The sequence below is a fragment of the Sturnus vulgaris genome, chromosome 2, assembly GCF_052056855.1.
Source record: "Sturnus vulgaris isolate bStuVul1 chromosome 2, bStuVul1.hap1, whole genome shotgun sequence".
NCBI classification, from domain to species: Eukaryota; Metazoa; Chordata; class Aves; order Passeriformes; family Sturnidae; genus Sturnus; species Sturnus vulgaris.
Window position 1 is genome coordinate 22,863,226 of NC_142244.1, and position 26,943 is coordinate 22,890,168.

General features: G+C 46.7%; 2 protein-coding genes across 6 annotated transcripts in view; one reads left to right on the plus strand and one right to left on the minus strand.

Moving 5' to 3' along the window:
* The first annotated feature begins 11,438 nt into the window (after positions 1–11,438).
* Positions 11,439–26,066, plus strand: ATP1B1 (ATPase Na+/K+ transporting subunit beta 1). Its single transcript, XM_014878601.2, has 6 exons — positions 11,439–11,783; positions 14,323–14,451; positions 21,108–21,263; positions 21,943–22,127; positions 23,960–24,040; positions 24,672–26,066. Exons 1-6 carry the CDS (start codon positions 11,684–11,686, stop codon positions 24,936–24,938), a joined length of 918 nt encoding a protein of 305 aa, XP_014734087.1. The 5' UTR covers positions 11,439–11,683; the 3' UTR covers positions 24,939–26,066.
* NME7 (NME/NM23 family member 7) overlaps positions 25,877–26,943 on the minus strand; it is an 88,559-nt gene continuing 87,492 nt past the window's right edge. For all 5 annotated transcript variants that reach the window (XM_088158892.1, XM_014878600.2, XM_088158893.1 and 2 more), the window contains one exon: positions 25,877–26,142. In XM_088158892.1, the coding sequence (XP_088015018.1) occupies positions 26,110–26,142 (33 nt within the window). In that variant the 3' untranslated portion in view covers positions 25,877–26,109. The remainder of the gene's footprint in view (positions 26,143–26,943) is intronic.

The window sequence follows — 26,943 nt, forward strand, 5'->3', positions numbered from 1 at the left end:
CCAATTTTTTTCCTGTGGCAAATGAGAAAATTAGGCAAACAAATGCATTTGTCATAGACTCAGTTGAATACACTGTTTTATTTGGCTTCATGTGAGGGTACTGTAAGAAGGGCCTGGGCATAGGTCTCTGACGGGTTAATAATTTGAACTTTGTTTCTACAGGGCTTTTCAGAGCACTGCAGCTTTCCAGATGGAGGACTGGCAGCCTGAGGATAGGTCTAGGCCCAAGGGGTCCTGGCAGTAGAAAGGCAGGATGGGTGGGTGTCTATGAATGTTGCAAGACAAGGTCATTTCTGTAGACCTTGGCCTGACAACTGTGCCCAGCTCTGCTGTGGACCCCTGGCTTTGGCCAGATGGGTCCATGAATCATGGTCCTAACACACTCTCACTATAATTTGAGTGAGTGTTGATTTGTGAGTGTTGTCTCCAGTACCCTGGTACACATCTGTCCATTGTGAGCAAGGCCAAGTCACTTTTCTCATCTCTTGCTTTCTGCCTTAGGAAAAGGTAAGAAGTAGTGACTCTTGTCCTTAGAATTGTGTTAAGATCTAGCACTGGAAAACTGCTCACATGTTCTGAGCATTACTGATGATCCCAGAATGCTGAGACAGTGCTGCACAGTGAGGGTGGTCTTATATTTGAGACTTAAATAAGTCTTGAATTAAAATTGAAATATTTAAGAGTGAATTACCTACCCTAGAGAGGCTATTCTCCGTTTTTCTGTCTTGTTCATTTTTATGCTATATTCCAACGTGTGTCTGCATCTCTCTGCACTGCCCAGCCTCATGCTGCCATTTGGGTGAGGGAATAGAAAAGGTTTAATTTGTGGCTTATATATGAAGAAACCTTGAAGCTGCCCACTAGATCATCCTTTTGGTTCCTGCGGTGTGCCTGAGGCTGGGACCACCCTCCAAAGCTTGCAGGCTTTGCTGACACATTGAGATGAAACAAAGGACTCACTCTGTGTCCTCCAGAACTTAGGCATAGCAGTGAAAATAAGAGAGAGGTATTTGAGGTTAGTAGAAATTTGCATTCATTCTGGTGTAATAATTTCAGCCCCCCTCGAAAAGTATCAGTGTTCCCCTTTAGGTTTTTTAAACTGCATATAGACCAAAGCTGCATCCCCAAGAAGGCAAGGACTGTGACTTTGCACAGAAAGGCATGTCAATCAGAGGGAAAAATATTATAAAAGAGTAGTTTTCTAAAAGCAAAATTGATTTCAATAGAAAACGTGTATCCAGCAAAATGCCTGGAAAATTTGACTGCAGCAAATGCCTGACTTTATGTTTCAGCCAAAGATAAAATATCAGGGAGACTGAAGAAGTAATGGAATGAAATTATACTGTCTGTGTTGTGCTGGAAGGGCATAATAAATGATCCCTAGATCACAGTCACAAAGGACTGTGGCATTTTCATGAATTTTCTGCACAGTGTTGCTTGGAGCCAGACAAGACAACCACTATCTTGTTCTTCCCATCTTGCCATTCCTGTTCAGGTCTGTTGCAAAGCCTGATGTGGAAAGGGTAGAAAAAGAGTGCTAGATCTGCAGGAAACAGCTCCTGCAGTGGTAGAATGACAGTGGAGAGAAAAGCTTCTTTCCTGAGTACTTGTGTATGTCCGGCCTCCCCCACTTCTGTTCCTGACACTTCTTTTAGGTAATCCCATACAAGACCCTTCTCTCTCTTGAATAGCTTCTTTACAAAAGAAAATGGAGGGGAAAAGTCATGTAAGTGAACTAGAGGCATGAATTTCAAACAGGTGAGTCAACTGCATTAAAGTGGACACCTTTAATAAGGGTGGGCTAAATCAAATGTTCTTCTTAAGCTAAAATACCCACATGTGGCTTTAATGTGATTTAAATAAGTTTTTAAAGTTTCATCACTTGCAAAGTTCATTCAAATTAGGTTTCTGGAGCATTTCCATGTAGGTAAACCCACAGTTTCTCCCACTGATGAAATGGGGACTTCCCTGCCTAAGAAGGGTGCTGCTGCCAGACCCAGTTCCCCAATACCTAGAAAGCACTTTGCTCTGCTGGAGGCATGGGGCCAGACGTGCCCTCTCTCCTAAGTGCAGCAGACACAGGCTCTGGGCAACTGCTTGTGGCTCTGTGCAAGGCTCCCAGCTGCAGCCTCTCCAGACACCTGCCAGCTGGCAAGGACAGTGCTGTCACCTGCACGGAGCCATCTCTGAGGTGGCAAAACACTGGCTCTGCTCTTCCTTCTGCCACCAGCTCCCCATATCCCACCTGCACCTACCAGAAACGGGGCCGGAACAATGGATGTGCATTTACTCTGTAGTGTGCTTGGAAGTCAAGGGGGGAGAAGGGGACTTGCAGGCCTGTTCAGTGCTTGATGTGGGTGACTTCCCTGTGCCATTTCACTAGGAGAACTCAACGGTAGCAGATTCCTGGAAACCTGATCCCTGAGATAGACGTGGAAGAACTGAAACAGCAGTATCTGTCCAGTGCTTGAGACTGTCAGTTCAGAGGTGGGTCAAAGCCTCCCTGACCTGAACAGGGCTGTCAGTATAAAGACAGCTGCTTTCACTCATAGGCACCAAGTGGGCCTAAGCGGAGGCAAAAGTTATATTAAACTGTCACACTGCTTTCAGAGTCACATGAGCACTACTGACATGCATTTTGTAAGAGAGTGATGACATTTAAAGCTCTTTGAGTAAACTAATTGCTTTACATTTATAACAGGATATTTATCCCACTGCTTGCCATGGGAATGAAGTACACTGATCATCCTTCCCAATGACCAAATGTTTGCCATTTCAAAAACATTCTCCTGGAGAATAAAATACACATCTTTATTGTACAGTTTTGCCTCATCAATAATGCTGGGACAGATTCTCTTACAAAGGTATCAGGTTTAAGAGAGCAGCCATCTTACTAACCACACCATCCTATTTCCAGATGGCATTTTTAACACAATATAGACCAGAGACTTTGCTATCTAATCCATTATGCAATTAATTAGCACTTATAAATTAAGTATGTGCCTAGCAGAATGTGTCCTTCCATGTGGCAAGCCTCGTGCAGCAAGGACAGACTGTGAATTAGTGAGTCACCACAGGTGACACAAAGGCCACCTCAGCCAGTTATTTCACCAGAAAAATAAGAGGCAATTGCCATGTGCTTGAAGGCTGCATCTGAAGAAGAAGATTCTCTTTGTGCACTTTTGTGCTGTAGGCTGAGTTTGTTTTCTGGTGGTGGTCACATATGGGTGCTCAAATAGCAGTGTGACAGTAAGACAGGTACCTCCCTCATCAGGTAAATTGTGTGTCCACTGAGGTTTGTGGCTTACCTGTAACTGCACACCCCATGGGAAGGCTGATCTGTGGGCACCCTGAGGCTAATGGTGACTTACTCAGCCACACTAGGGAGAGCTTTGAACCCTCTTGCTGGGCCACGGTGAAACGCACCAGTGACAGCACAGTGCTGGCTCTTTCTGCACAGTGTGTGGCTGTGGTGACACCTCCCTCACCCCTGCACCCCTGCTGGCCTCTAAAGCTCACCCAGGTGAACTCGCAGGAGCTGCAGTCACACCATTAGGCTGGAGGGTGAGGTGCAACGAGCCGGATACAAACTGTTTCTCCAAAGCCAGCCACAGATTAGGTTGGGGACTATGACCAGTTTACTTAGCTGCCAGTGTACTCCCTGGTTTGGGAAATCCCTAGGTGGCAGACTCCTGGCACCTGGGAGGTCACACTGGTCATTGTGTACTTGCCCTGTTCTTAGGCTTTTTTTTTCCTAAATATTTGGTACTGACCACAGGTGGAGAAGACACACTGGATTAAATGGACCTTTGTTGTGTTCCAGGTATTGCCAGTCTTTTGGTGCTTACAGTCACCAAAATTAGCTTGTAACAAAACCGATTAGCTAAGACCATTTTGGTAAGGAGTGTTCATTTGTGAAGTGCTTTGAATATCAGGCAATGGTAGCTAAGATTTGATTACCAATAGTGATTGCTTTTGCAAAAGGAAATATGAGTGGGGAGAAAAAGGAATTTCTATTCAGTTCCTGGTCCTGGTTGCCTGGGGAATTCTTTTAACATGCAGAAGAACAGATTTGCATGTTGGTATTTTGGGGATGTTTCCTGTGAGAGAAAAAGTGCAACTCAAAACTAGCTGACATGGAGGTCTTGTCACAATTATATCCTCCAAAGATTTGTGTTATTCAGCTGATAAACAGGGTTTAAATAAGGGAAAAACAAAGGTATAGCCTTATGTCAATAACAGCAGCATCACAGCACGTGACCTGTCCTGTTCTTAGGGCAGACACAGTGGAGCTGTTTGCTCATGGTGTTCACTTGCCTGTGGCCGTCACTTGTGGTATCTTATTTAGCCAGGATTGAGAGTTTCTGAGAAATGCCTGAATCAATCCGTGGGCACCAGAGACACAAGTGCCCAGGTCCTGTCACCATGTTGCAGGATGAATTCACTTTGACACAGTTCTAGTTCTAATGTCTGTGTCAAACATGTCCTGGCTATCTGAGCACAAAGGCAAAGCAAATTTCCCAAGGTATACAAGCATCTAAAAACACACACTGAGGCTCACCCAGCTTTTTAAATCATTCACACAGGTCAGGTTCTTAACTCCTACTAATTATAATAAAAAATTATATGAGAATTATAATGAGAAAAGTGCTTTTTAAACACCTATTGGATGTGTCTGCCTCCTTTGGCCTTCATGATGCCTCTCAGACTGTTCAGTGTGCTGCAGTCCACAGGACTGACTAAAAGAGAAAAGGGAATTTCAGGCTCCAACGTGGTGACCACAGTACCAGAATCACATGAGGGAAATGAAGGCAGACAACTTCCATCGCAGCTGCATGATATCTTTGGTCATAACAAGTGGATATTCAGGACTGTAGAGGGATTCTCCAGTGAAAATGTGTTTTACACGTCATCTGTCACCTCAGTGAGAGTGCAGTGTTGGTCACTGCAGGATGTCACAGTGGAACCAGACAATCCAAGCCAAATCAAAGTCCATCAAGAATCCCACAGTGGGCAGCAGACTCTCCAGTTTGCAGAGACAACCACCTTCAGCTGGTAAGAAGTTTTAGTGTGGACAATGCTGGAGTTATCTTTAAAAGTACCACATATATCTGTGAATAGTTTCAGGAAAAAGACCTCCCATGAGGAGAATGAGAAAGGCCTCTGGCAGGCTTTGTAAATCATGTACCATCCCACTGATGTTTAGGAACAAGTCGAACCTTCATTTACCGTTCCCATTTCCAGCTCCTGTGTGGTGCTGCTTAAATAAGTCTTGCTCCTGATGGCTAAAATTAGAAATGTTTTTCCACTCTGATTTTGTTTTTCTTTTCAGAAATTTTGTTTTTCTTTTTCTTTTAGAGAAGTCCTCAGAATAGTTTTGGAGTTTATTTAGTCCTCGTTCTTTGACTTTGTTTCCTGCTGGATGTCCTGGGCTGGCTGGCACTGGAGACAGCAGAGCTCTAACTGGAGCAGACAAGCAGGCTGGTGCCCAAATACAACCTTCATCAGAAATCCCATACAGGGGTGATGGTCAGGGCCAAGCAGAGAACGAAGTCCTGCAATCTTACTGCCTGAACAGAAAAGTGTTGGCAGCCTGTTGTGATGGTGCACAGTGCTTCTATATCCAATAGGAGCCCAATGGAGACAAATTTTTTTTGGACCAGCAGGGGTGAAGCTGTATCAGTGCCTGAGACTTGCAGCTACTGGCTGCATCAAGAGCTCATGTAGCTGCTGCCTGAGGTTGGTGGCTGCATACCAAGAAGCTGGCTACTGCTTCAATAAGGTTCCAGGTGCCCATTATGACAAAACATGTGCTCCTGATAGCTTCATAGCTAGTTCCTGGCTAATACTGCTTCCCTGTGTAGTGATCATTTCCAGATGTCCAGAGGAAAACAGGGTAGATTTCATGCAAGACAGTATTTTTATATTATTTTCTGTGAGATCAGAGTAATTTTTTTCTATATCAGCCAAAAAACAAAATTCTGGCAATATGATGTGGTACTTCTACTGCCTTCCCAATTTGCCTTTGTCTCCATCAGAACAGTGTTGGTACCTGGCAGGTTTCACTGTAGCCATCATCAGAACTCTATACTGTCCACTAGAATTATTTATCCCAGTTATCAACATATCCCACATCACATTGTCTCTATTGCATTCCCCTTTTCAGTCTTCATCCACCATCCAGTCCACCCCAAAAACCTTCCTTTGTTCTGCACATAGTCACTAATTCCATATGAAGTGAATCTTTTTTTTCTATCACTGAGCATTTAGGACTTCTCCCACCAGGATTGGTCAAAAGCCTTCATCAGCTGGTCATTGTGGCAGGGAAAGGTGGCTCAGCTCACATAAGTTAAACCAAATCAGGACTGAAATGGTTCATTGATTTATTAAGGACATATAATTAATTGACAATCCACGAACTTTCCAACGACCCATTCAGGGTCTATGCCAGCAATACAGCAGTTCAAACACTAGGTTAGACACTAAGAAAACACTTATAAATTCCTGCTGGTTCCTAAACACACTTTTGTAACTAACTCCCAGACACATGGGCACCAACCCCTCTCTCACTGGCATGGGGGTCATTTCTGGGAGCACAGGTCCTCACAATTATGTCCTGCTCCCACTGGAGTTGTGGCCACTCCAGCTCTGGAGGTGCCCACGCTGCTCCCTACAATCAGCTAATGAACCTGCTGGCAGGAAGGGTCACCAGCGGACACACCTGAGTCCTGCACCCCACGGGGTCAGGCCATGTGCTGGGTACCTGCTGCTGGTGGTGTCACATGGATGAGGAACCGCTGCATCTGATCTCAACAGAAGCTGTGATGTGCCAGACTGGATTCTGACAGTCTGAGGCCTCTCCCTGCTCTGTTACTGTTTTTATTTTTCTTTTATACAGTCTTTCCAACCAACTCATTCTTTGTCTCAAAATTGTCTTTGTCATTCCCTGATTATCATTTAATCCAGCTGACAGATGCCATCCTCTTTAGCATGATTAGCTGAGGTCTGGTATTTGTTTTCCTGTTCAGCAAAACAATTTTGGGGCAAATGCCTCAGACACTTGGGTTTTCCATCCATACATTTGCATGTTTTATCGGCTGTTGTCTTACACCTCATTTTGCCAAGGGTGAGCTGTGGAAGCTCCCCAACATAACTAAAATTGATATTAAGGACATGAATAGTGTCTCCATGTCTGAATTTGGGGGTAGGTTATTTCTACAAATATTTACTTTCTCAGAGCCTACCAATTAATGAATCCTTGACCTTAGTTACCTCACCTTGTACAGCTATATGCAGTTAACGTGTTTTAATTGTGCAGTCATTGTGCTCAGAGTACCAACTGCCTATGTCTGTAAATCTAATCGCTAGTGACACCCCACCTGGAAGAGGGATAAGGAGAGGAAGGAGGAAGACTTGAAAGATAGTTTTGTCCTGGGAGACAACATACCCTGCTTCAGCCAGTGTTATGTGTAGCAGCCCCTGAGTGGGTATTTTTTCTCCTGAACCTCCCAGGCAGAAAATTGGAGGATAATCCCAAGGCAGCATCCTACAAGACCAAAAAGCTGGCATGGGGACCAAACACTGGCATATGCTTTGCTGGGACCCTGAGGGCAGTTCTTGAGGGTCACTACTCTCCCCCTCAAGGCCTCCAGAGGACTATAAAATGGCTGTTTGCCACCTGGCATCTTGATGGCAGTCTGAGGGCTGCTGTTCAGTTCCTCATCCTCTCTCACCTGTTGTGTGTGATGCAGGCTTGGTCCCAAGCAGTGGAGTAGCTGCCCTTTTCCAGCTCCTGGGCATGCCAGTCCAAGCAGGCCCATCCCCATTGGTTTGCAGTGGCAGCCCATGGAATACTAACGACTTGAGGCTATTTTGCACACTTCTGTCACCTTACAACTTGCACTTGGTCCCACAGCCTGAGCTGCTCCCTGCCATGGCATGCCTCTCTCCTGCTACTCATCACAGCATCACTCACAGCGACCTTCAGAGATGTTTCTAGATCACACATTGCCCAAAGTTTCTGTGTGTGACCATCACCAGCACAGTCTCTCCTTTTCCTCAAAAAATGGCACTAAGGGGCAGAAATCAAGCCAGACAAATCCTTACTTTGCTTTGCTCTGCACTGGCCATTTCTCTTTTGCTGCTACATTAGAAATAATTGTCCATCCTCCTGCCCCAGAGTGAGACAGAGTGCCCTTTCCTTGCTCTAGCTGCTTTCTTCCAGTCCCACAAAGCACAAGATCAAATGGAAGCATAAAATCTCTTTCATGGCTATGCTTGAGACAGTGAGATAAATGCTCAGCAACTTCCATCCTGTAGGTTGTTTCTTCCTAGGTGTCAGTGCACAGCTTTCTCTAGTGCTTAGTCCTGCAGCTAATCTCCTGGACATGCGTTGCTTTGCACATTTTGTTCTTGGCAGTTTCCAACATTGCCTTAGGCCCTTATCGCCTTAAAAAATCAGCTCATACAGTGGTGGCCTTAGAGACTGCCTGATTGATATCTGAGCAGCCAAACAAACAGTAAATTTGAATGAAACTTGGCACCTAATTGACTATTAGTTCTGCTGATCCTGAGAGGATAATTCACAGACATCAAGTAAAGTGCATATCCTGAGCATGCACAGGACAGAGTCTTCAGTTTTGTAAAAGGTGGGCAGAAATGGTTTGTGACCCTTACAAAGGGCATTTTGCCCATTCCACATCCTGCATGCTCCAGCCTGTGCAGTCACAGGGATTTGATACTTCTGGCCACCACCAATCCAACCGAACTTATCTGTGTATTTATACAGAAATACAGATGCTTGCAGGAAGAGGAGAGAGTTTCCCAGTGATCCTTGAACAAACACTGATGAAGCCAGGAACTCCTGCAGCTCAGCTTCCACCGGCAGCACTGTAGCTCATAGCAATGGTGTGCATGTGCTCAGAGGAGCATCATGTTTCTGGGTGGCCATTTTTCATGCAATTATGATACAGTTCTTTAGATAGTCTTCAGTTGCTTACTCCAAACTCATTATCTGTGGTCATAGGAAATAATGCTGTGGTAGAGCATATCCCCATTCAAATCTTCCCTGATTTCAGTATCATCTTGAAACCTCCCTGAATGTCCCATGCCTGTTTTGTTGTGGATGACTCTATTGCTCAGGCAGAAGGCAAGAAGGAGAGGGCTGCACTGACTGCTGCTGCTGCTGCTGCATGTGCCCTGAGCTAACTCATGTGCTGTTTCTTCCACAGAGCAGATTAACTGGGTCCTGGCCCATGGATAACATGAGACAGCACTGCAGGTCAGGCTATCTGGTGAGCAGATTTCATGCTTGGGTGACACAACCATGCACCCATACATAATTCCCAAACTGCTGTCCTTTGTAGGGTAGCGTACCTGGGCTATAAATTGCACCCAGGGCATTAGAAGGAAAGTTGGTTCAGTTCCCCAGTTGCCACTGCAGACTTGCAGCCCAGCAGCTGAGAGGAACAGACTAGCTGGCAAGAGCAGCAACTGCACTGTGGTCTGGGGAGTCAAAAATGGTTCAGCAGTGCTTGTGTATTTATTGGCTTGATTGTAATCACAGCTGCTTTAAGTTGTAACTGATACTGCCCTCCCTGCAGTGTAGATGATGTTCACTTGGGTATCAGGTACTGCTGTCTGTGTTTACTTTTGTTATCAACCACCATCACCAGGACTATTTAAAAGACCAGCTCTGACCAGACACCAAGGAGAAAAAAGAGATTCCAATTATCCTCCTCCCTGTAGCTCTCCAGCTCTTTCCCATCACATAAACACCACTGAGAGCTGATTCTCCTAACCCAGAAAATCTGTGTAGCACACCTGGCTCCTTTTGATCACATATAATGTATCATGGTGCATTCATCAAACCAGACACTCCCAATTAAATACACACAGCCTTCAAGGCACACAGCTTCTGTGTATCTCTAGCCTACAAGCCTTCATGGCTTTGAGAAGTCTGGCTGCATGTCTAAAGCTAAGGAAGCCATCCTCAGCCACTGCCATGAATGGTGTTGTGAGCTTGAGGGTATCTGGCCTGCCTGGACCTAGAGTGGCTCCAGCAAAGAAAGGCCAAGGGCTGAGAAAAGCAGATCCCTCAGTTGCTTCAGGAGCTGGTTCAGGGTTGTAGCCATGGATCACTTGGAAAAGAGTGCCCCATTACAACTTGTCCCCTAAATGCTAGCTTTAATGGCTTAGGAAGGGTATTTGATGATGGTGGCCAGACCACTTCTTCTTGAGACCTGAGAAGAGCATGTTGAGTTTGGGCCTTCCTTGATTCCAGGCTAAGTCATTCTTGCAGGGAACTGCCAGAATGTGCATCTGCTAGGTAGTATCGTGGAAAAGCTCATCTTACGTGCATTCCTCGTGATTCCAGATCTTAAGGGGGAAAAAAAAGGAAGGTGGAGTTAAAGTTCAGAGAATGTATCAGTAGCTTAAGGGCAAGAAAATCTGTGGAATACAATATTGCACCCCGACAGGAAGTTCAGAGGTAAACCCAAGTATGCTTGGATGTACAGATTTAACTGTCCTGTAATGGTATAAGGGACCAAGGCACATTGGTTACCTGTGGTCACAGAGGTGTCCCCGCAGAGAACCTCCCAACCCCACCCGGCTGGGCCAGGGGTGCGTTGCCGGCGGCTGAGTGTCCCCCGACCCCGAGGCGGCAGTGACTTTTGCGCAGCGCCCTGAAGGTCACCCCACAAGGGCGGCGGCTGTCGCGTGTATGACTCGTGTCCCTCCCGCCACAGGGGACGGGCAGGTCCCGATGCCGCCGGGCAGCCCCTGCCCGCCCCTCCCGGCTGGTGCTCCCAGGGCGCGGGCGGCGGGGCCGGGACGCGAGCGCTGTTCGCGCTCATTGTTCCGCGGCCGCGTTACACGCGAGCCCGCCGGAGCGGGCGGATGCGCGGGGCGCCAGGAGCAGGGGAGGGTGAGGGAAGGTGCTCAGCAGCGCCCGGCCGGTCAGCTCTGCTGCGGGGAGCAGGGACCCGCAGGGAGCGGGCGGGGTGGGAATACCAGGAACGGGCGGGCACGTGTGCAGGCCGGCGCGCGCACAGGTGTGCAGGCGCGCGCACACACGCGCCCGCAGCTATGGCCGGGCAAGGGACGCACGGCCCCGCTGGCGGGCACACGCACACACCTGCCCGGCCTGGCGGGTCAGAGCTCCGGTGAGCAGCAGGCGGCCCGCATCCATCCATCCATCCATCCATCCATCCATCCATCCATCCATCCATCCATCCATCCATCCATCCATCCATCCATCCATCCATCCATCCATCCATCCGGTGCCGGTGCCGGTGCCGCAGCCCCCCGCCCCCTCCCTCCTTGACGCTCCCGCCGCCGGCGCGCCCCCACCGCGCCCCGCCCGCTCCGGGCTCCGCCCACGGAACGCTCCGCGGACCCGCATTGGCGGCAGCGAGGGCAGGGCGGAGCCCGCGGTGTATATGAAGGGGTGCTGCGCGGGGAGCGCGGCTGCTCTGTGCCCCGTGCGCTTAGCTGCGCTTCCCTGGCCGCTCCCGCCTCACCCCCGGCCGCCTCCCCCGCTTTGCCCCGCCGGGCCGGCGCCGCCGGGGCGGGCGCACCCACCCGCACCTTCCGGGGCCGCTCCGCCCGGCCGGGTCCTGCCCGCTCCGCCCGCCGAGGGCTGTAGATCTCCGTACGCCGCTCCTCCACCCCGCCGCTCGCCATGGCCCGCGGGAAGGCCAAGGACGGTGACGGCAACTGGAAGAAATTCATCTGGAACTCGGAGAAGAAGGAGCTGCTGGGCCGCACCGGGGGCAGCTGGTGTGAGTGCGGGGCCGGGGGGCGGCGATGCGGCGGGCGCTGCAGCACGGCCCCGGTGCTCCGCCTCCGCCGGCTGCGGCGGGGCTGCGGCTGGGGCGGGGGGGCTGGGGACGGGGCGTCCCCGCGGGGCGGGGGAGGCAGAGACGGGGTCCCCCTGACCTCTCCCCTCGGTGTCCGCGGGGGCCGCCGAGCGCTGCCCCTCGAGTGCGGCTCCAGGTGGGTCCGGGGATGAGGCGGGGTCGGGCCGACCTTGTCGAGGGCGCCTCGTCCTTGGGTCTCCTTCCTTTCCCGGTGGCTGGACCGGCCCGGGAGCATCGCCGTCGGGGGACCTTGACCTCCTACCTCTCATCTGCCTTAGACTTTACAATGACTTTTTCTATTTTTTCTGTTTTCTTTGGCTAAATGAAACTAAGCGAATTTTACTCCGCTGAGAAAGAGCAATTGACTTTAAATATCTCCGCAAGAAGGAAATGGCTTTATGTGCATTCCTCATAAATGCTTATGATGTATTCATGGAGTGCTGTATTCATAGCATTTAGCTTAAAGAGGCTTTTAATTTCTTTACGCGAATAGACAGCCTTCCAGTTGCTGCCAACCATAGCTGGTGTTGCCACCCTTGAGATGTTGAATTCAGCTCCTATTGTAATGGATCGGCCGGAGTTGCCACATCCAGAGCCGGCAGCTCTGGCAGGCGGACTAGAGCAGGCTTCTGCCGTATCTTTACGTGAGCAGAATGGGGTTGTGCGTGCGCATGGAGAGGTATTTTCTGCTCCTGAGGCACCAGGCAACTGCGCAGTGCTTCAAACGCGGAGGCTGAACCAGGTCCTTCTCCCAGAGTGCCCGTACCTGTCCGTCTAGAACTGATTTCCATTTGCTGAGTCGATCTGCAGGCTGATGATCAGATTCTTCTGTTATAAGCCTACCTATTGCAAGAAGCTTTTCCCTTCAACCCTGTGGTGCTCGATTTCTAGACCCACTGTGTATTTTCTGAGACCTTGGAGTGGTTTTGACCTTTAAGGTGTCTTTGGCGTTTAGAGCATCCTGGCTGGGAACCTGATTAAATAAGCTACCTCCCAGCGTTTGCCTTTTGATGTTAGAAAACTCAAAGGCATTACACTGCAGACAACAGCATTAGTGTTTGGTTTGTTACAACAGCACCTCCCATGACCGTGCTCTGGAAAAAATTTCCACACGTCCCTGACGTCACGGCCATTTGCTTTACGCTGCCTGGATACCAAAGAGTGCTTTAACTCCTGGAGCACCATATTACTGCACCCAGCTCTGCCCTCCAGCCCTGGCTACCTCCGGTGCACACGAGGAAGAAAGAGGATGGAGTGCCTTTCTGACAGTGTCCCTCAGCCTCTGTTTCTCTGGGTGGCCCTCCTGTTTGCCTGTCTTTCATAGACTTAGAACAACCAGAACAGCTTTCATTGTGAGGCTTCCCTAATGATGGATGGTGCTTTTTTTTAGGATGGAGCTGGGGAGTGAGGAGGAATATTTCCACCCACTACTTACTCCCCTTCCCTGGTAGCTCATCACTTTAAGTCCTTCAAATAAACTACATCTGTTTTGTTAGCGATTAGGTGAGGACATGCTGAGATCAAGCAGGCTTGCTCTCAAGTTGTCTTTGGCCTCTGCGTGTCCCTGTAGCCCAACGAGCAGTACAGTTGCTTGGCATGGGCTGGCCTATCCTTGTGGGTGGCCTGGTGGTGTGTAGTACAGCATGTTACCCTGCAGTTAATCAGTTCAGATAATCCTTGTAAACTGGTAATACCCCGAGCTGGGCTGCATCTCCAGACTCTTCTCCATTCTTCCCACTCCCCTCACAATATTATTCTAGACGTTCCCTTTAGACTGAAACTACATTCAATCTTTCATTGTTATGTAATTCACTCTTTAATTGGTATGAATACTGCCAGAGTGTCTTTGTAGGCACACAAAGCTGGTAAATGTGCAGTATTTTGACACCTTAAGAGTACTTCCCTACGTTTGAGATGGAGTACTGAAGTTAATTTGGCTTGAACTCTTTTCCCGTTTTCATTTTTTGGAAGTGATGGCCTGAATTACTAGAAGACATCAGGCTTTGCAATGGCTTGTAAATATGAACGAAACATCTACTGCTCCTGGAAACAGCTTTGAGCCCCAGAGCTGTGTGAAATGAGTATCCTTCAAGCACACTTATACTTGCTGTGGGGCACTTGGATCGCTGACAGTGGTGCAAGGGCCTGTGGTGGTAGTGCTGGGTTAGCCAAGGGATCCTGGAAGGTGTGGGGGAACATGGTTTAGTCTTTATATTTTATAAGCCCAAACCCTGATTCAAAGATTTCTAAGTTTTCAGGGGCTCATGTTTCTCCACCACCAAACAACTAGAGTGGCTTACATTTCCTGTCTGCATCAGGGCATAATCTCACTGTTAAATAGATGTTGTTGCAACATCTGAATTTTGTGTGCTGTGCTCTTCCTTGCAAGAGGCAAAGGGGAAGTATTGTCCTGAAACATGAGGGCTTGATTTGATTCCTCTGTGTTTGTCTTCTCTTTCAGTTAAGATCCTCCTCTTCTATGTCATCTTCTATGGCTGCCTGGCAGGTATATTCATCGGGACCATCCAAGTGATGTTGCTCACTGTCAGTGAATTTGAGCCCAAATACCAGGATCGAGTGGCACCTCCAGGTAACTAAACAGGAGGCCCGTGTTTGACTTTGTGAAAGCTGTTCTGGGAAGGTGGGGTTGGTTACTCACCTCAAGAAGGAGAATGAAATAAGCGTGTTGTTGATGCAACACATATTTGTAGGGGGTGGGTATGTTCCCAGCCTTCTGCATTAACAGTACAGGGGCTTGAAGACAATCCTGCTAGACTTAAAGGTTGCATCACATGAAAAATGTCTCCTCTCTGAGAGGAACTTGAACCTAGTTTGGTTTTCCCTTCCCTGAAGCTGAAATGATGGGGTGAGGCTAAAAGGCTTCACTTTTGAGAACGGGCTGTATGAGGAAGCTGGGTTGTTTTTTCCTTCAGAACCACTCTGTTCACATGGGTAAGTGAAAGGATCACAATAAACTGTTGGTTCTATCTGTGGAAGTGGCGTGCACAAGAAGAAAGGGGACAGTGCCATTTCTGGGAGGGCTCACGGAATTGCTTTATCCAACACTAAAGTACCTTGTGCTCACTAGCGGGAATTGCAACTGACTGGTGTGGGAGGTGAAGGGAGGGTGGGTCTGGTAGTTGCCGATGTGTGACTTGTCCTCGCATACAGAAGAAATCTATGCTCAGAGTGATGCCTGAGCAGTGCCTGTGGCCAGCCGGCCTTGGGTAGGGCAGAAGGAGCGGGTGGCCCTTGCGGCAGGTTCGCACTCCGCCTGCCCCGGCTGTGCTGCGCTATCCGACTCCACCGCAGCCCGCGGCTGGAGCGCTGGGGGAGCTGCGCAACTGCTGCTTTCCCACATTGCAAATGACCTTGAGGCTGCCTGGCACTGGGCATCCTAACGATCCGTCTCCAGTTGCTCTGTAAAACAGTTCAGAAGCTTTTAATAACAGTGGTATTTAAGTGACAATTGTGAGGCTAATGGCTTGCAGCTACACAAGTTGGCCCTGGTGCTGCACTGTGTCTTGCAGCCCCACTGTCTGTAATGATGTGAACCCCTGCCCTAAACACAGGGAATGTCACTGTCACCAAATGGTGTTATAGCTCAGCTAAATCATCTTTTCCAGATAACTCCTTTTCTACCAGCATGCTTTAAACACTGAACAGAGGCTGGAACTGCTGTGTTAGTGTGTTCACTTCTTCATGTACCACCACCATGGCTGGGGCAAATGCTGTCTTAAGCACTGAAAGCAGCTCTTTTAATCTCTGCAGTGGACCCTGACATTTGCAGGAAAGACTGTCACTGATACTGCCCAGAGCCATTGGCTGCATCTGAAAAGCCAACATGGCTAATGCTGGGGTAGTTGTTCCTCAATAATGTCTTTTTCCCCTTCATTAAATAATTAGTGAAGGTGCTCATGGATCTGAGGTCTCACCCAGATAGCCCTGATGTTCAGCCAGATGTCACATAATTACCTATTCTAGGTAAACTGTTTCCTTTCTGTGAAACAGCAGTTTATGATTCTAATTTTGAAGCAACTCTGGTAACATTTCTGTGAAAGATTTTAGCCTGCAGAGAATTTTTATTAATATCTTAAATGCATACTGCACCAGGAATTAATTTCAAGACACTCTTGTAGTGCATACTGCAGAAATCAAAATGGAGGAAAACGTTGTCAGGATCTTTTGTAATGAGCTTTTAGGATGTGCACTGAAATCAAGGGGAACAAAATCCAGCTCCTGGAATGTGTCAAGTGGGGAGCCAGTAAACAAGGGTTTTGAACCAAGCTGCAATGGTATATGTATAAAACTTCAAAGAAATAATTAGTATATAGCACAGGGTTCTTTGCAGAGCATCACTTGACAGCTCTTCCTACAGATGTGGACAAGCTGGTGTAGGGCATGGTGGAGGCTGGCACTTAGTATCCAGTACATTCCTTGTCCTGTAGCACAGCAGCTGTGAAACTATGAGTCCAAAATAACTCTTTAATGCAGGCTTTCAGAGACACTGACAAGAGTGAGTGGCTGAATTTCTGTTTGGGGGGTCAGCAATCCCTGTAATCCCTGGCTGTGCAGGATTCTCCCCAGCAAGTACAGCTGCTGTTCTGTCAATGAACATATGTATGGTGAGCATCAGACTTGAACTTTCTGTGATCTGAGACACCTGCAGATAATGAACCATATAAAATAGGATGTTGTCCAATTCTAATTCCTGGTTCTTGTGGGAAAATTTGCGAGCCAAGTAAGTATACTGGCACCTTGATAATGCCCTGGATTTTCTAGGGAGCAAGAAAACCGGGTTTTATTCATGTTCCAGTGCTCTGTCCTTCTTGGGCAAGTCACTGTTTTGTCAGCCCAGAATGTTTTGAGAAAGGGAAAACTAGACTTCCCTTCAGGACTTGCAAGAGAAAATGCTGTAGGGGCTGCTGTAATATCATTCTTGTTCTGAAATACAGCAGATTTCAAAACAGCAACAGAACCTGCAGGGTGTTGTATTGAGTTATTGACATGGGTATAACATTGAAAGCCATAAGTGCTATTTTTGTAGCCAAGTGTCATTAATATGGTAAATGGTTTCTGCACTGCACACAACAAGAAATGTTATACAGGGCTTCAGGGCAAGCTGAGTATTGTACCTTTCCATTACACTTATTTTTTTCTTTTTGTCTTGTGGTGGGGGAAGGGACAGTGCAGTTCACCTGCCTGTCCAGCCCTGCCATTACAACAGCCCCAGCTCCACATGTGCTGCTCTCAGACTCTGCTTTGAACACACAGGACTTACCCTGCTAATAGTGAAGGATGAGGATATTGCCTCTTAAGAAGCATCCCTAAAAAATAATGCTTAACTCTCCCCCTCCCCACCCCAATACAAATTGGGCTGTGTATCCTGCCATCTTGTGGTGTGCATCCTGTGGAACTGCATTCTGTCAGGGCTGGCCGAGGGGCAGAGCTCACTACAGCCTGAGGCAAAGCTTTGTAAGTGGTTGCTGAAAGGAAGAATCCCTGCTCCAGCCAGGGGATTTCAGGCACTGCTGGGCAGTGAGTGCGTCATGGAAAAGGCTGCTTTGGTGTGTGTTCCCCACTTGGCTTATTGAGCTTGGATAGCCAGCAGCAAGGTGGCAGGGAGGCTTCAAAGGAGTGTGTGCTGTGAAGTTGCACTTCTTTGCTTCTCTCATCCCAACAGCACCTGTGCTTGGGAAAATCTCACTATCAGCTTCTAGGATGTTACAGCCAAGTAGGTTTTGCTGCATTTGCAGAAGACTTGCCTCTGCTTTTTGCACTTTGGGGATGAGGTTGACTGGAAGCTTGGAAGGACATTGTTTGATAAGGTGGCTTCTAAAATCTATCTTCATGTAGTAAGCTGGAGGAGGGTGAAGTGATCAGTCAATTTGTCATTTGTGTCATCTCAGGAGTGTTCATACCTATTTGGAACAAAGATTACATGGTACTTGGAAATGAGCATGGTGTGATGGAGTAAGAGTGGTTACTATGGCATTATAACTGTTCCTAATAACAAGCCTGACTTCCCACTTTTCTTCCTCTTTACCCTCAGGACACTTGTCCTGAAGTCTTGCTATTGCAACTTAGAATGATAAAATCTATGTGGAAAATTGTTTTTTAAGTGAACTTGAATAAACAGGGACTTTAATCTGCAGTGGCATTTTGGAACTGTAGCTGGAAAAAAAAACCCCAAAGGACTTTACGTAGGTCTTGTTGGTGTTTGATGTCCTTGTATAGTCACAGCCAACAGAAGGTGGTGTCCATTACCAACTTGAGGCATTGCTCATCATTTATACGGACAATGTCAGCCAAGTGAAGATGAGAGCCTTATTTCCTAACAAGGCATTCTGAAGTGCCTGTTGCGACAATTTTCTAATTTGTCAGTATTTTAGCAATGAGTTACTTGATTCTTTCATGTGGAAAGAACAGCATTACCATGTGACACCATGGTCCATCTCTGTCGTAATAGCTTGAGATGCAGAGCTGTGTCATACAGATTATAGTCTGAGCATGGGGAGAGGGTTGTTAGACTCCTGGCTATGAAAGCACCTGTGGGTTTGTTTCTTTTCCCCTGCAGGACTTGCTCATGAAGGGCTTCTTCATGTGCATACAGCCCCTAAAATCTTTATTCATGCCAGCCACACACTTCCTTGGGTGTCCAGCAATACATGTCAGGTAGTACTGCAAGGGCTCAGCTCTTAAATGTTTTTCTTGTCCCTACTTGCTTAAGTTCCCAAGTGGGGATGAGAGAATATTCCAGAAAGGTTAGTACTCTGCAGAGGTTACCTTCTGCCATTGTACAACATACTTGGTTTTCCACACGAGATTGCTTAAGGTTTCAGTGATAGTGCTGCTCTGCTAACAGCAGTGCAGCTTTTAGTTTGGCTATGGGATGTACAGAAGGAAATGAATGAAGTTTACATGGTACTTGGAAATGAGCATGGTGTGATGGAGTAAGAGTTGCTACTACGGCCTTATACAACCATTCTTAATAACAAGTCTGATCCAGCATGGTCCATCCAACCATCCATTTCCCTATTTGGGAAATGCTCCCAATTAGGCAGAAAACAGCCCAGCTTTGGCCACAGGCTACCTGGCAGGAACAGTGGTTCCTTTGCTGGAACAGCTGCTTGGTGGTACTGCCTGGACTTCATGGCAGTTCTGTGGAGAAGTGCAAGACAGGGATGCTTTGGGATGAGAGTCTGTTCTCCAGCCAAGTCACTTGTTTGATGGGCAGAGGGTTGGCTTTGGACTGTACCTATCAGTGGCCAGGCTCTCTTAAAGAGAGAACAGGGGTCTTCTACTGGGTGGCTTTTACAAACCGCTGGGTTTATTGATGACCTTCACTTCACCTTTGCCAGGCCTGTTTGGGTGCCCTGTGTGTTACCTTGGGCAAAACAAGAAACAGAGATGAGGAGGTCTGGAGCAAAACTGGCTTTGCTTGCATGACTGGAATTTAACAAGCCTGGCCATGTTTTCTTGATTTTTTTTTTTTTTTCTTTTTTTTGGTATTTATACATTTGAATGGCATACTTGTAACTTGAACTCTGGAAAAGGCAGACCCAGGAGAGGACCCAAGGCCTGGTCTGCCTCTGCTGCAATTCCAGACAGCCACTTCAGGTGGCTGAGTCTGTGCTTCCCAGCTGAGTGGTAACGTGAGAAGGGCTTGGCAGGATGGGATTTAAGTCCCTTACTAAAATGGAAACTGGTGTACTTTTTCTATATATAACTGTTTGTGAAGCAAGAAAATGAGTAATTGCTCAAAAAGGGGTTGAAAGCCACTGACTTTGGAGGGTAGGATGTCATTCTGCTAGAGGAATAGTAAATTGCTTCTAAACTTGTAAACGTAACCCAGTCTATTCGTACCAGAGGGATTTTTGAGCAGTTCAAGCTGCTTCAGGAATAAGACTTGAAACACCCAAACTCCTTGGTGAACTTCTCGCAACCTTTGGCGACCAGGAACTGTGTTTAGGGGAACAAAGCTAATCTTTGTCCTAAGTTACAAATTCCAAGTTAGTGGGTAGTGGCAGGGGGATGGGGGGAGTGGTGAGTTGGTTTGAGGAGGGACTGCGCAGAAGCACTCAAGTGGCTTTGGAAAAATTGCTGGAGTCACAAGCTCTTGTGGGTTGGGGCCAGCCGGTTAAGCTGCCTAAGTTTTGCACCAGAGGAGCTACTTGGCAACAGGCCTGTTCTGAAAGCTGTCAAAGCAAATGCTACTCCCCTGCTCCTTTTCTTGATCTTGCTAAAATGAAGATGACAAACTGAACTGAAGTCAAGACCTCAATAATTACAGTGGCTGACACAAAAGCAGCATGAACTCGGTTCCCATTACTTAAATTAAAGTGTTAGCCATGCATCAATACTTTCAATTAAAATGTGACCTTAACATTTCATAGGAGCAACTATTTCCAAGTTCCGCAACGAAGAGCAAAAGAGTCAGTGCTTTTCATTATCTGTAGGCATTTCTTGTTTATAGTCTCTTCTCCATGCATTACTATCATTATAGTCTAAATGTGAGCTGGTTAGCACAGCCCAGAATCTGGAGAGTCTTTTAAACAACTCTTCTGTGTGGTGGCATTTCCTACTCACCTCCTTGGTGATGGACTGCTGATAAGAGAGCTCAGAAGATGAGTTTTACAGTCAGAAATATCCAATTAGGTAGTGAAAAGAGAGGAGGCAATGAGTGCTCAGGCAGCTGAATTTACTAAGGGAGAAAATGTCTCCTGGCCCGCACCCCACAAGAGAGACACAAAAAGGCCACGTGGATTCCAGCTGGCAGAGTGTGACTGGACTTGGGAAACCTCTTGTCTTTTATTGCAGGAGTTCACAGCTGTGCTGTATCCTAAACACCGTGTTTGCAGATGCTGAAGGCAGCCTGTTAGGGATACTTATGTTCTGTGTGGTTGGTCTCACACACAGCTGCCCTTCTGTCCTTGAGGACGAGGCAGAAGTGCACAGTGGACCTGTGGCTGGCTGTTTTTCTTGAAGGAAGCCTTGACTTGTCACCTCATTTCTCCATTTTGTTATTTTTGTCTTTTTACCTGACACAAACATTGTGATAAATATTTAAGACTCTTGTTGGAAAGAGGAGAACCTCTCCTCCAGTGAGCTTAAGCTGTTTTGTTAAAGTTCTTAAGTCTAAAAAATAGAGATTATTATTATTAGGAGTTATGTTCTTAGTATTGCCTGGAGGCTGTGCAGTTCTGAGGTGTACTTAATGTTTTCTTCTGATTTTGCTTTTCTTAGGACTGACTCAAGTCCCCCAGGTTCAAAAGACAGAAATTTCCTTTACTGCCTCTGAACCCAAAACTTATGAACCCTATGTGAGGAACCTTGATAATTTCTTAAGGGACTACAGTGCTGAGCAACAAACTGAAAACATCGTGTTTCAGGACTGTGGAGGTAAGTCTCAATTGTTTCCTACAGCTGAGGGCTCTGAATGATGTCTCTGTCAGGTCCACCAGAACCTGAGGTTGAGCAGTGGTGGTCTTGGTCTTCAGCTGTTCCAGAAGCATGTTGGTTAACTGGCTGCTCACTAATTTTGTTTGAGCAGACCACACTGGGCCATACTTAGCAGCTTATTGTAGGGTTGGGAACCCCCACATTTCAGTTGGAGAACACTGCAGCTGAGTCTGAAGCTTATGGCACTGACCTCATTCTCCCTGAAAGCCACAGGGGTTTTACTGATGACTTTGCTAAAGCCAGTGTTGGTCCTTTTCATGCCATGCAGTCAAACATCTTGGAGGTGTTAACCTCTAATAGGTTATTTGTAATCATGTGAATGAGGCTTTCTCCTCATAATACATCTGTATGAAATCTGAGGGGAACCCGCTTGTAAAAGCTGTTCAGAAAAAGGTATTCTCTGAGCCAGGTGACTCTGGAAAAAATCTCAGTTATAAAACAAAACTATAAAACTTGCTGGTCTGAGAGCAGCCCCATGTAGGGGGTGCCTGGGCGTGGGTCTTTGGAGTGCCTTTAACTGCCCTGGTGACAGGGAAATCCCAAGTGCCCAGGGAAGTGTAAGTGATGCACAGAAGATCCCACTGCATATGGTTGTCTTTTCCTTCCCCTGCCATGACAGACACACCTACTGAATACAAAGAGAGAGGACCATATAATGATGCCCAGGGCCAGAAGAAGGTCTGCAAATTCAAACGTGAATGGCTGGAAAACTGTTCAGGATTAAATGATCCCACCTATGGGTACAAGGATGGCAAACCATGCATCCTTGTCAAACTCAACAGAATTATTGGCTTCAAACCTCAGGTGAGTACCTCTCTTCCCTTTCTAGCAGAAGCTACTGATCAGAAGGAGGGGCTGGCTGCAGATTTGCTGTGCCTGTTTTTTGGTCTCTGGAAAGATACGAGTATTAAATCCTTTCTGCAGAGGATAAAATGTGAGATACTTTGAGTATTTTGCTTTAAAAATACACTTAATTGAAAAGCAGTGAAGATTTGTGCACTGCAAGTTGGTAACAAGTAGCAGTGCACCTCACAGTGCAACCTCCTGGTTATTTATCTGATAACTTCTGAGCCTGCTATTGGAGTTGCTATGAAGATGAGTTTTCTTCAAAGGATAAATTCCTGTATTCTTCCATGGGACCATCCCAGACCAACCCTGTCTGTAGTAACATTAGTACACTTTGTCATGCCCTGATCCACTCCATTCTTTTCCTCAGGCAGTGTAGTCTTGTCTGCCTTGTTAAAACTGCTTAATTCAATGATAAAAGCTAATATTAATACCAGAGTGAAACGTAGGCTCTAAAGAGTAAACTACATTTGAAAGTCAGGCACAGCTGCAAGAAAGGTGAAGAGGTCTTTAGTTAATTTAATGTAATTTTCCAGAGGCTGTAGTATATCTCTGCCAACTGGTTGCTCTGTCCTTCACCCAAAGGCAAGTTTGCAGTAATGCCGAAAGGGTGTAAATCTGGACATTCATGGCTTTTCCTTGTGTTTTCATCCCCAACACATGAAAATGCTAAAAATTTCTATTAAGAATTCAGTGGCAAAACAAGTGCTGTTGAATAAGGTGGTGTGCAAAACCTGCCACTCCATCTTTTGGATGGAGAACAGTGCAAATGGTGTTCTATGCCACCTTCACTCCCATCTGTCAGGGTACTTGAGGATGAGAAATGGTGCTGTCTAACAAGTCCTGAGGAATGTTTTCCTTCAAAGGGAGCTTGTCCTGTGCTAAAAGACATGAGCAAACTTGTTTTATCTGATGTGTAGTGGAAACATTTTAGCAGAATGTACTGTGGTCACTGTGGGGTGACATGAGATGTGCATGTTTGATGACTGAGAAAGAGAAGGGTTTGGTGTGTTCCTCTCTTTTTTTACTGTGGAACTCTGGAGACCTCCAGACTGTGTTAGACAGAGGGGTCTAGTCACGGACTGACTTTGCATGTTTCATTTAGAAACAATGTATCCAAGGCAGTATTTATTTTTGTGGTTCCACACTCCAGCAGAGACCCCACAGTTCTTGCCTTGGGAAAAGCGTTTGTAAAGCAGATCTGAAACTGCTGCACCTTAAAAGACCAAAGGCCAACTGGGTTAATGGTTGGACTGTGAGAGTTGGCACTCACACCTTTCTCTGGTATACCCAGAGCTTTTGTCCTTCCTTGTTGGTGGTGTTGAAGTTCAGCAGTGTCAGGGTGAGACTGCCAATCTTTGTTCTTTCCTGTGCGTTTCCAGTCCTGACTGCACACACCTAGCAAGCAGGTGGCAAATCCTGCACCAGTGCAATCCTGCCACTGCCTGAGCTTGCATAAACAAGTCCCACTAGCTATAGACACTGCCATTAAATGCTTTCCCCAGGGACACCATGGAACTAAACCAGCCTGACTTGCTTATATCCACAGCAGGTGAAGCTGTAAGAACAGCCAGCAGTTCTGCTTGGGTCAAGTTCCCCTGCTTCCAGTTCTGTTACACTATTTGTCTGTCTTAAGCATTGCTGAGAGCTGTTGCCTCTGAACTGTGCTTAGAAGGGATTCCAGCTAATGGTGTGTGTTCAGTACTGTTTATCTTTGTTGCTGCAAAGGTGCTCCAGTCTGCAGAGGAGTGTCCAGTGTGTAACATCTCCTTGTTCTGCATTTCTTCTAGGCTCCAGCCAACGAAAGCCTCCCTCCTGAGGTTATGGCAAAATACAACCCGAATCTCATCCCTGTCCACTGCGTTGCCAAGGTAAGTTGAAATGCGATAGAGCAGAGTTGGGAAGCTGCAGAGGATGACTAAGCCTTTGTCCAAGTGTAGCTACTTCCCTGCCTGCCTTACCATAGACAAATGGGGTGGTTCTTACTTGGGATATCTCCCACTCAGGAACAGAAGTTTCTCAAAGCTGAGGGATGAGTTAGTGCTGCCCTCACAGTGTGGGGTAAAAGCAGGGCAAGATAGTTAAAGGTATCTTCAAAAGTAGGCATTTGGCTCCCAAGTGCTGTGCTGGAGCCAAAAAAAACAAGGCCTCCAGGGAAGATATTTCCTACTTGGCAGGTGTAAAGCAGCTGAGACACAGCAAAGTTTTTGTAGCCAAAGCCTGTGCAATTGTACCACAGGAGGCTCTGGTGGTTTCTAACCGTGTACAGTGGCTGAGACTCAATTAAGCAAAGCCCTTTCCGTGGCGGATGTGTACTGGGAGGGGCTGTTTGTCTGCTGACCAGGCAGGGCTGACATGTCCTTTGAGCCACTGGCCACTCTTGTGCTGTCACAGTGGGACCAGCGCTGACCAAATGGGAGGTCACAATCTCGCTGAAAATTAACTGCCAAAGGTGGAGTTTGGGTGGTTGTCATTGGTTGTGCCTCCTCTTCCCCCCTGCAGCGAGAGGAGGACGCGGACAAGATTGGCACGGTGGAATATTACGGGTTGGGCGGCTATCCTGGCTTCGGGCTGCAGTACTACCCCTACTACGGGAAGCTGCTGCAGCCGCGGTACCTGCAGCCGCTGGTGGCCGTGCAGTTCACCAACCTGACCTACGACATGGAGGTGCGCGTGGAGTGCAGGGCCTACGGGCAGAACATCGTCTACAGTGACAAGGACCGCTTCCAGGGACGCTTTGATATTAAATTTGACATAAAAAGCAGCTGATTGTAAGCACAACTCTCTTCCTCCCCCCTCCTCCTCCTAGCCATTTAAAAAGGTTAAAAAAAAAAGAACAAAAAAGAAAACCTACTAGTCTTGAACAAACTGTCATACGTATGGGACCTACACGTAATCTATATGCTTTACACTAGCTTTCTGCATTTACTAGGTTAGAATGTAAACAAAGTGTAGCAATAGCGACAAATATTTATTCTACTGTAAATGACAAAAGAAAATTAAATTGAGCCTTGGGACATGCCCATTTTTACTGTAAATTATGATTCCATAACTAACTTGTAGTAAGCAGTGTTTCTGGCCCCTAAGTATTGCTGCCTTGTGTATTTTATTTAGTGTACAGTACTATAGGTGCATACTCTGGTCATTTTTCAAGCCATGTATTGTATCTGTTTTCTACTTCTTGTGAGCAAAGACTTTTGCTGTCCAAGGTGTAAATACTCAATGGGACTAGAACTGGCATGAAACTTCTCATTCTTTTGTTCCTTTTTAAAGAAAGGCCCACCTGTGAGATGATATTTAACAGCACTCCATAAGGCTTCTGGCTTTTCTGTGGTGTTAGGGTATTTTATTTGGAGGGGTGGCAGGGAAACTAACTTAAGTGAAGTTAAAGAGAATAGGTGATTGTGTACTGTGCTTTGTAGCGAATGCTGTCTCTTTCCACCTCTTCCCTTATCCTCCAGTATGTTGTGTGAGAGACTGGGTCAGACTATCACTCTCCTCAGTGATAGGCATAACTCTTTGCTTTGTATATTTTTTTTTTTTAATTTTTTTCTTTTTCCTGCTGAAGGCATCACACACTGTGGTGCTAACGTCTTTTATTGAATGTTTTAGCCATTTTCATGGTGGAAGAATTTTATATTTATGCAGTTGTACAATTTTATTTTTTCTGCAAGAAAGTGTAATGTATGAAATAAACCAAAGTCACATGTTTGAAAATAAATCTTTATTTTAAACTTTATAAAAGCAATGCAGTACCCCATAGAATGGTGTTAAATGTTGTCTAAAGTGCAAAACTCTATGTTCTAACATGTACTAATAGCCAGGAGTACAGTGCTCTTGTTGATCTTGTATTTCAGTCAGGTTGAAACATTGGACAAATAAATGAATGAACACACAGTTCTGTGTGTGTGTTTGTTGCAGTGGGTGAGGATGGAGTCTGTTAGCTGTCCAGAATCTTGAAGAAGTACTGCACCTATTTCAAACAGAAAATGCATCTTTGTCATTCCAAGACAATCTCAGCACAAAGGACTTGAAACTCTTCAAACATTTGAAACACTGAGCTGTTACACATCAGTGCTGGTGTCTGTTAGTTACTTGTTTTCCCCTCTCCCTACCCCAGATGCTGTGGCACAGATGCCTGTGCTTGTACGCATCAGGATCCCAAAAAGTCTCTTCCCCCATATTGCACAGGCTCTGTGCTCCAGACACAGCACAACAGACACAACTGCTGATCCTCAGCACAGGTTAAAGCTTCCAGCAGCCAGAAAGGAGGCTGCACACTGAAGCCACAAAAGTTTCAGGGCTGCCACTTGCTCTGTGTTGCTGCTGGGCCAGTGGCCAGGGCAAAGGATAGGCTGGGGCCGCTCAGATGTGACAAAATGTGGCAGCTGGCTTTCTGCAGGAATCAAACTTGCTTTGTGCTGCATGAAGCAGATTACCAGGGAGAATTTCTCCACGTAAAGTGACAAAACAGGACTATCCTAGAGCAAGGGGCTTGATAAAGACTTCCTACTTGCAAAACACAATTCTGCCTCTTTGCCATCTGCTAGAAGGAAAAGCGTGGTTACGGTATGCTGTGGTGGTTACTGCACCCATTTAGCTGTTTCATGTTGTTCCCAAGGAGCAGGTGCCAGCAGAAATCACACCCTCAGCTCTTTCTTTTGCTGCTGTATGTTTATATCAAGGATCTAAAAAGCTGTGTTAAAAGCCCTAAAATACTCCCTAGTGGAAGCTCCACCTGCAAAAAGAACTGCAGGAAAGCGGAGCCATTTTG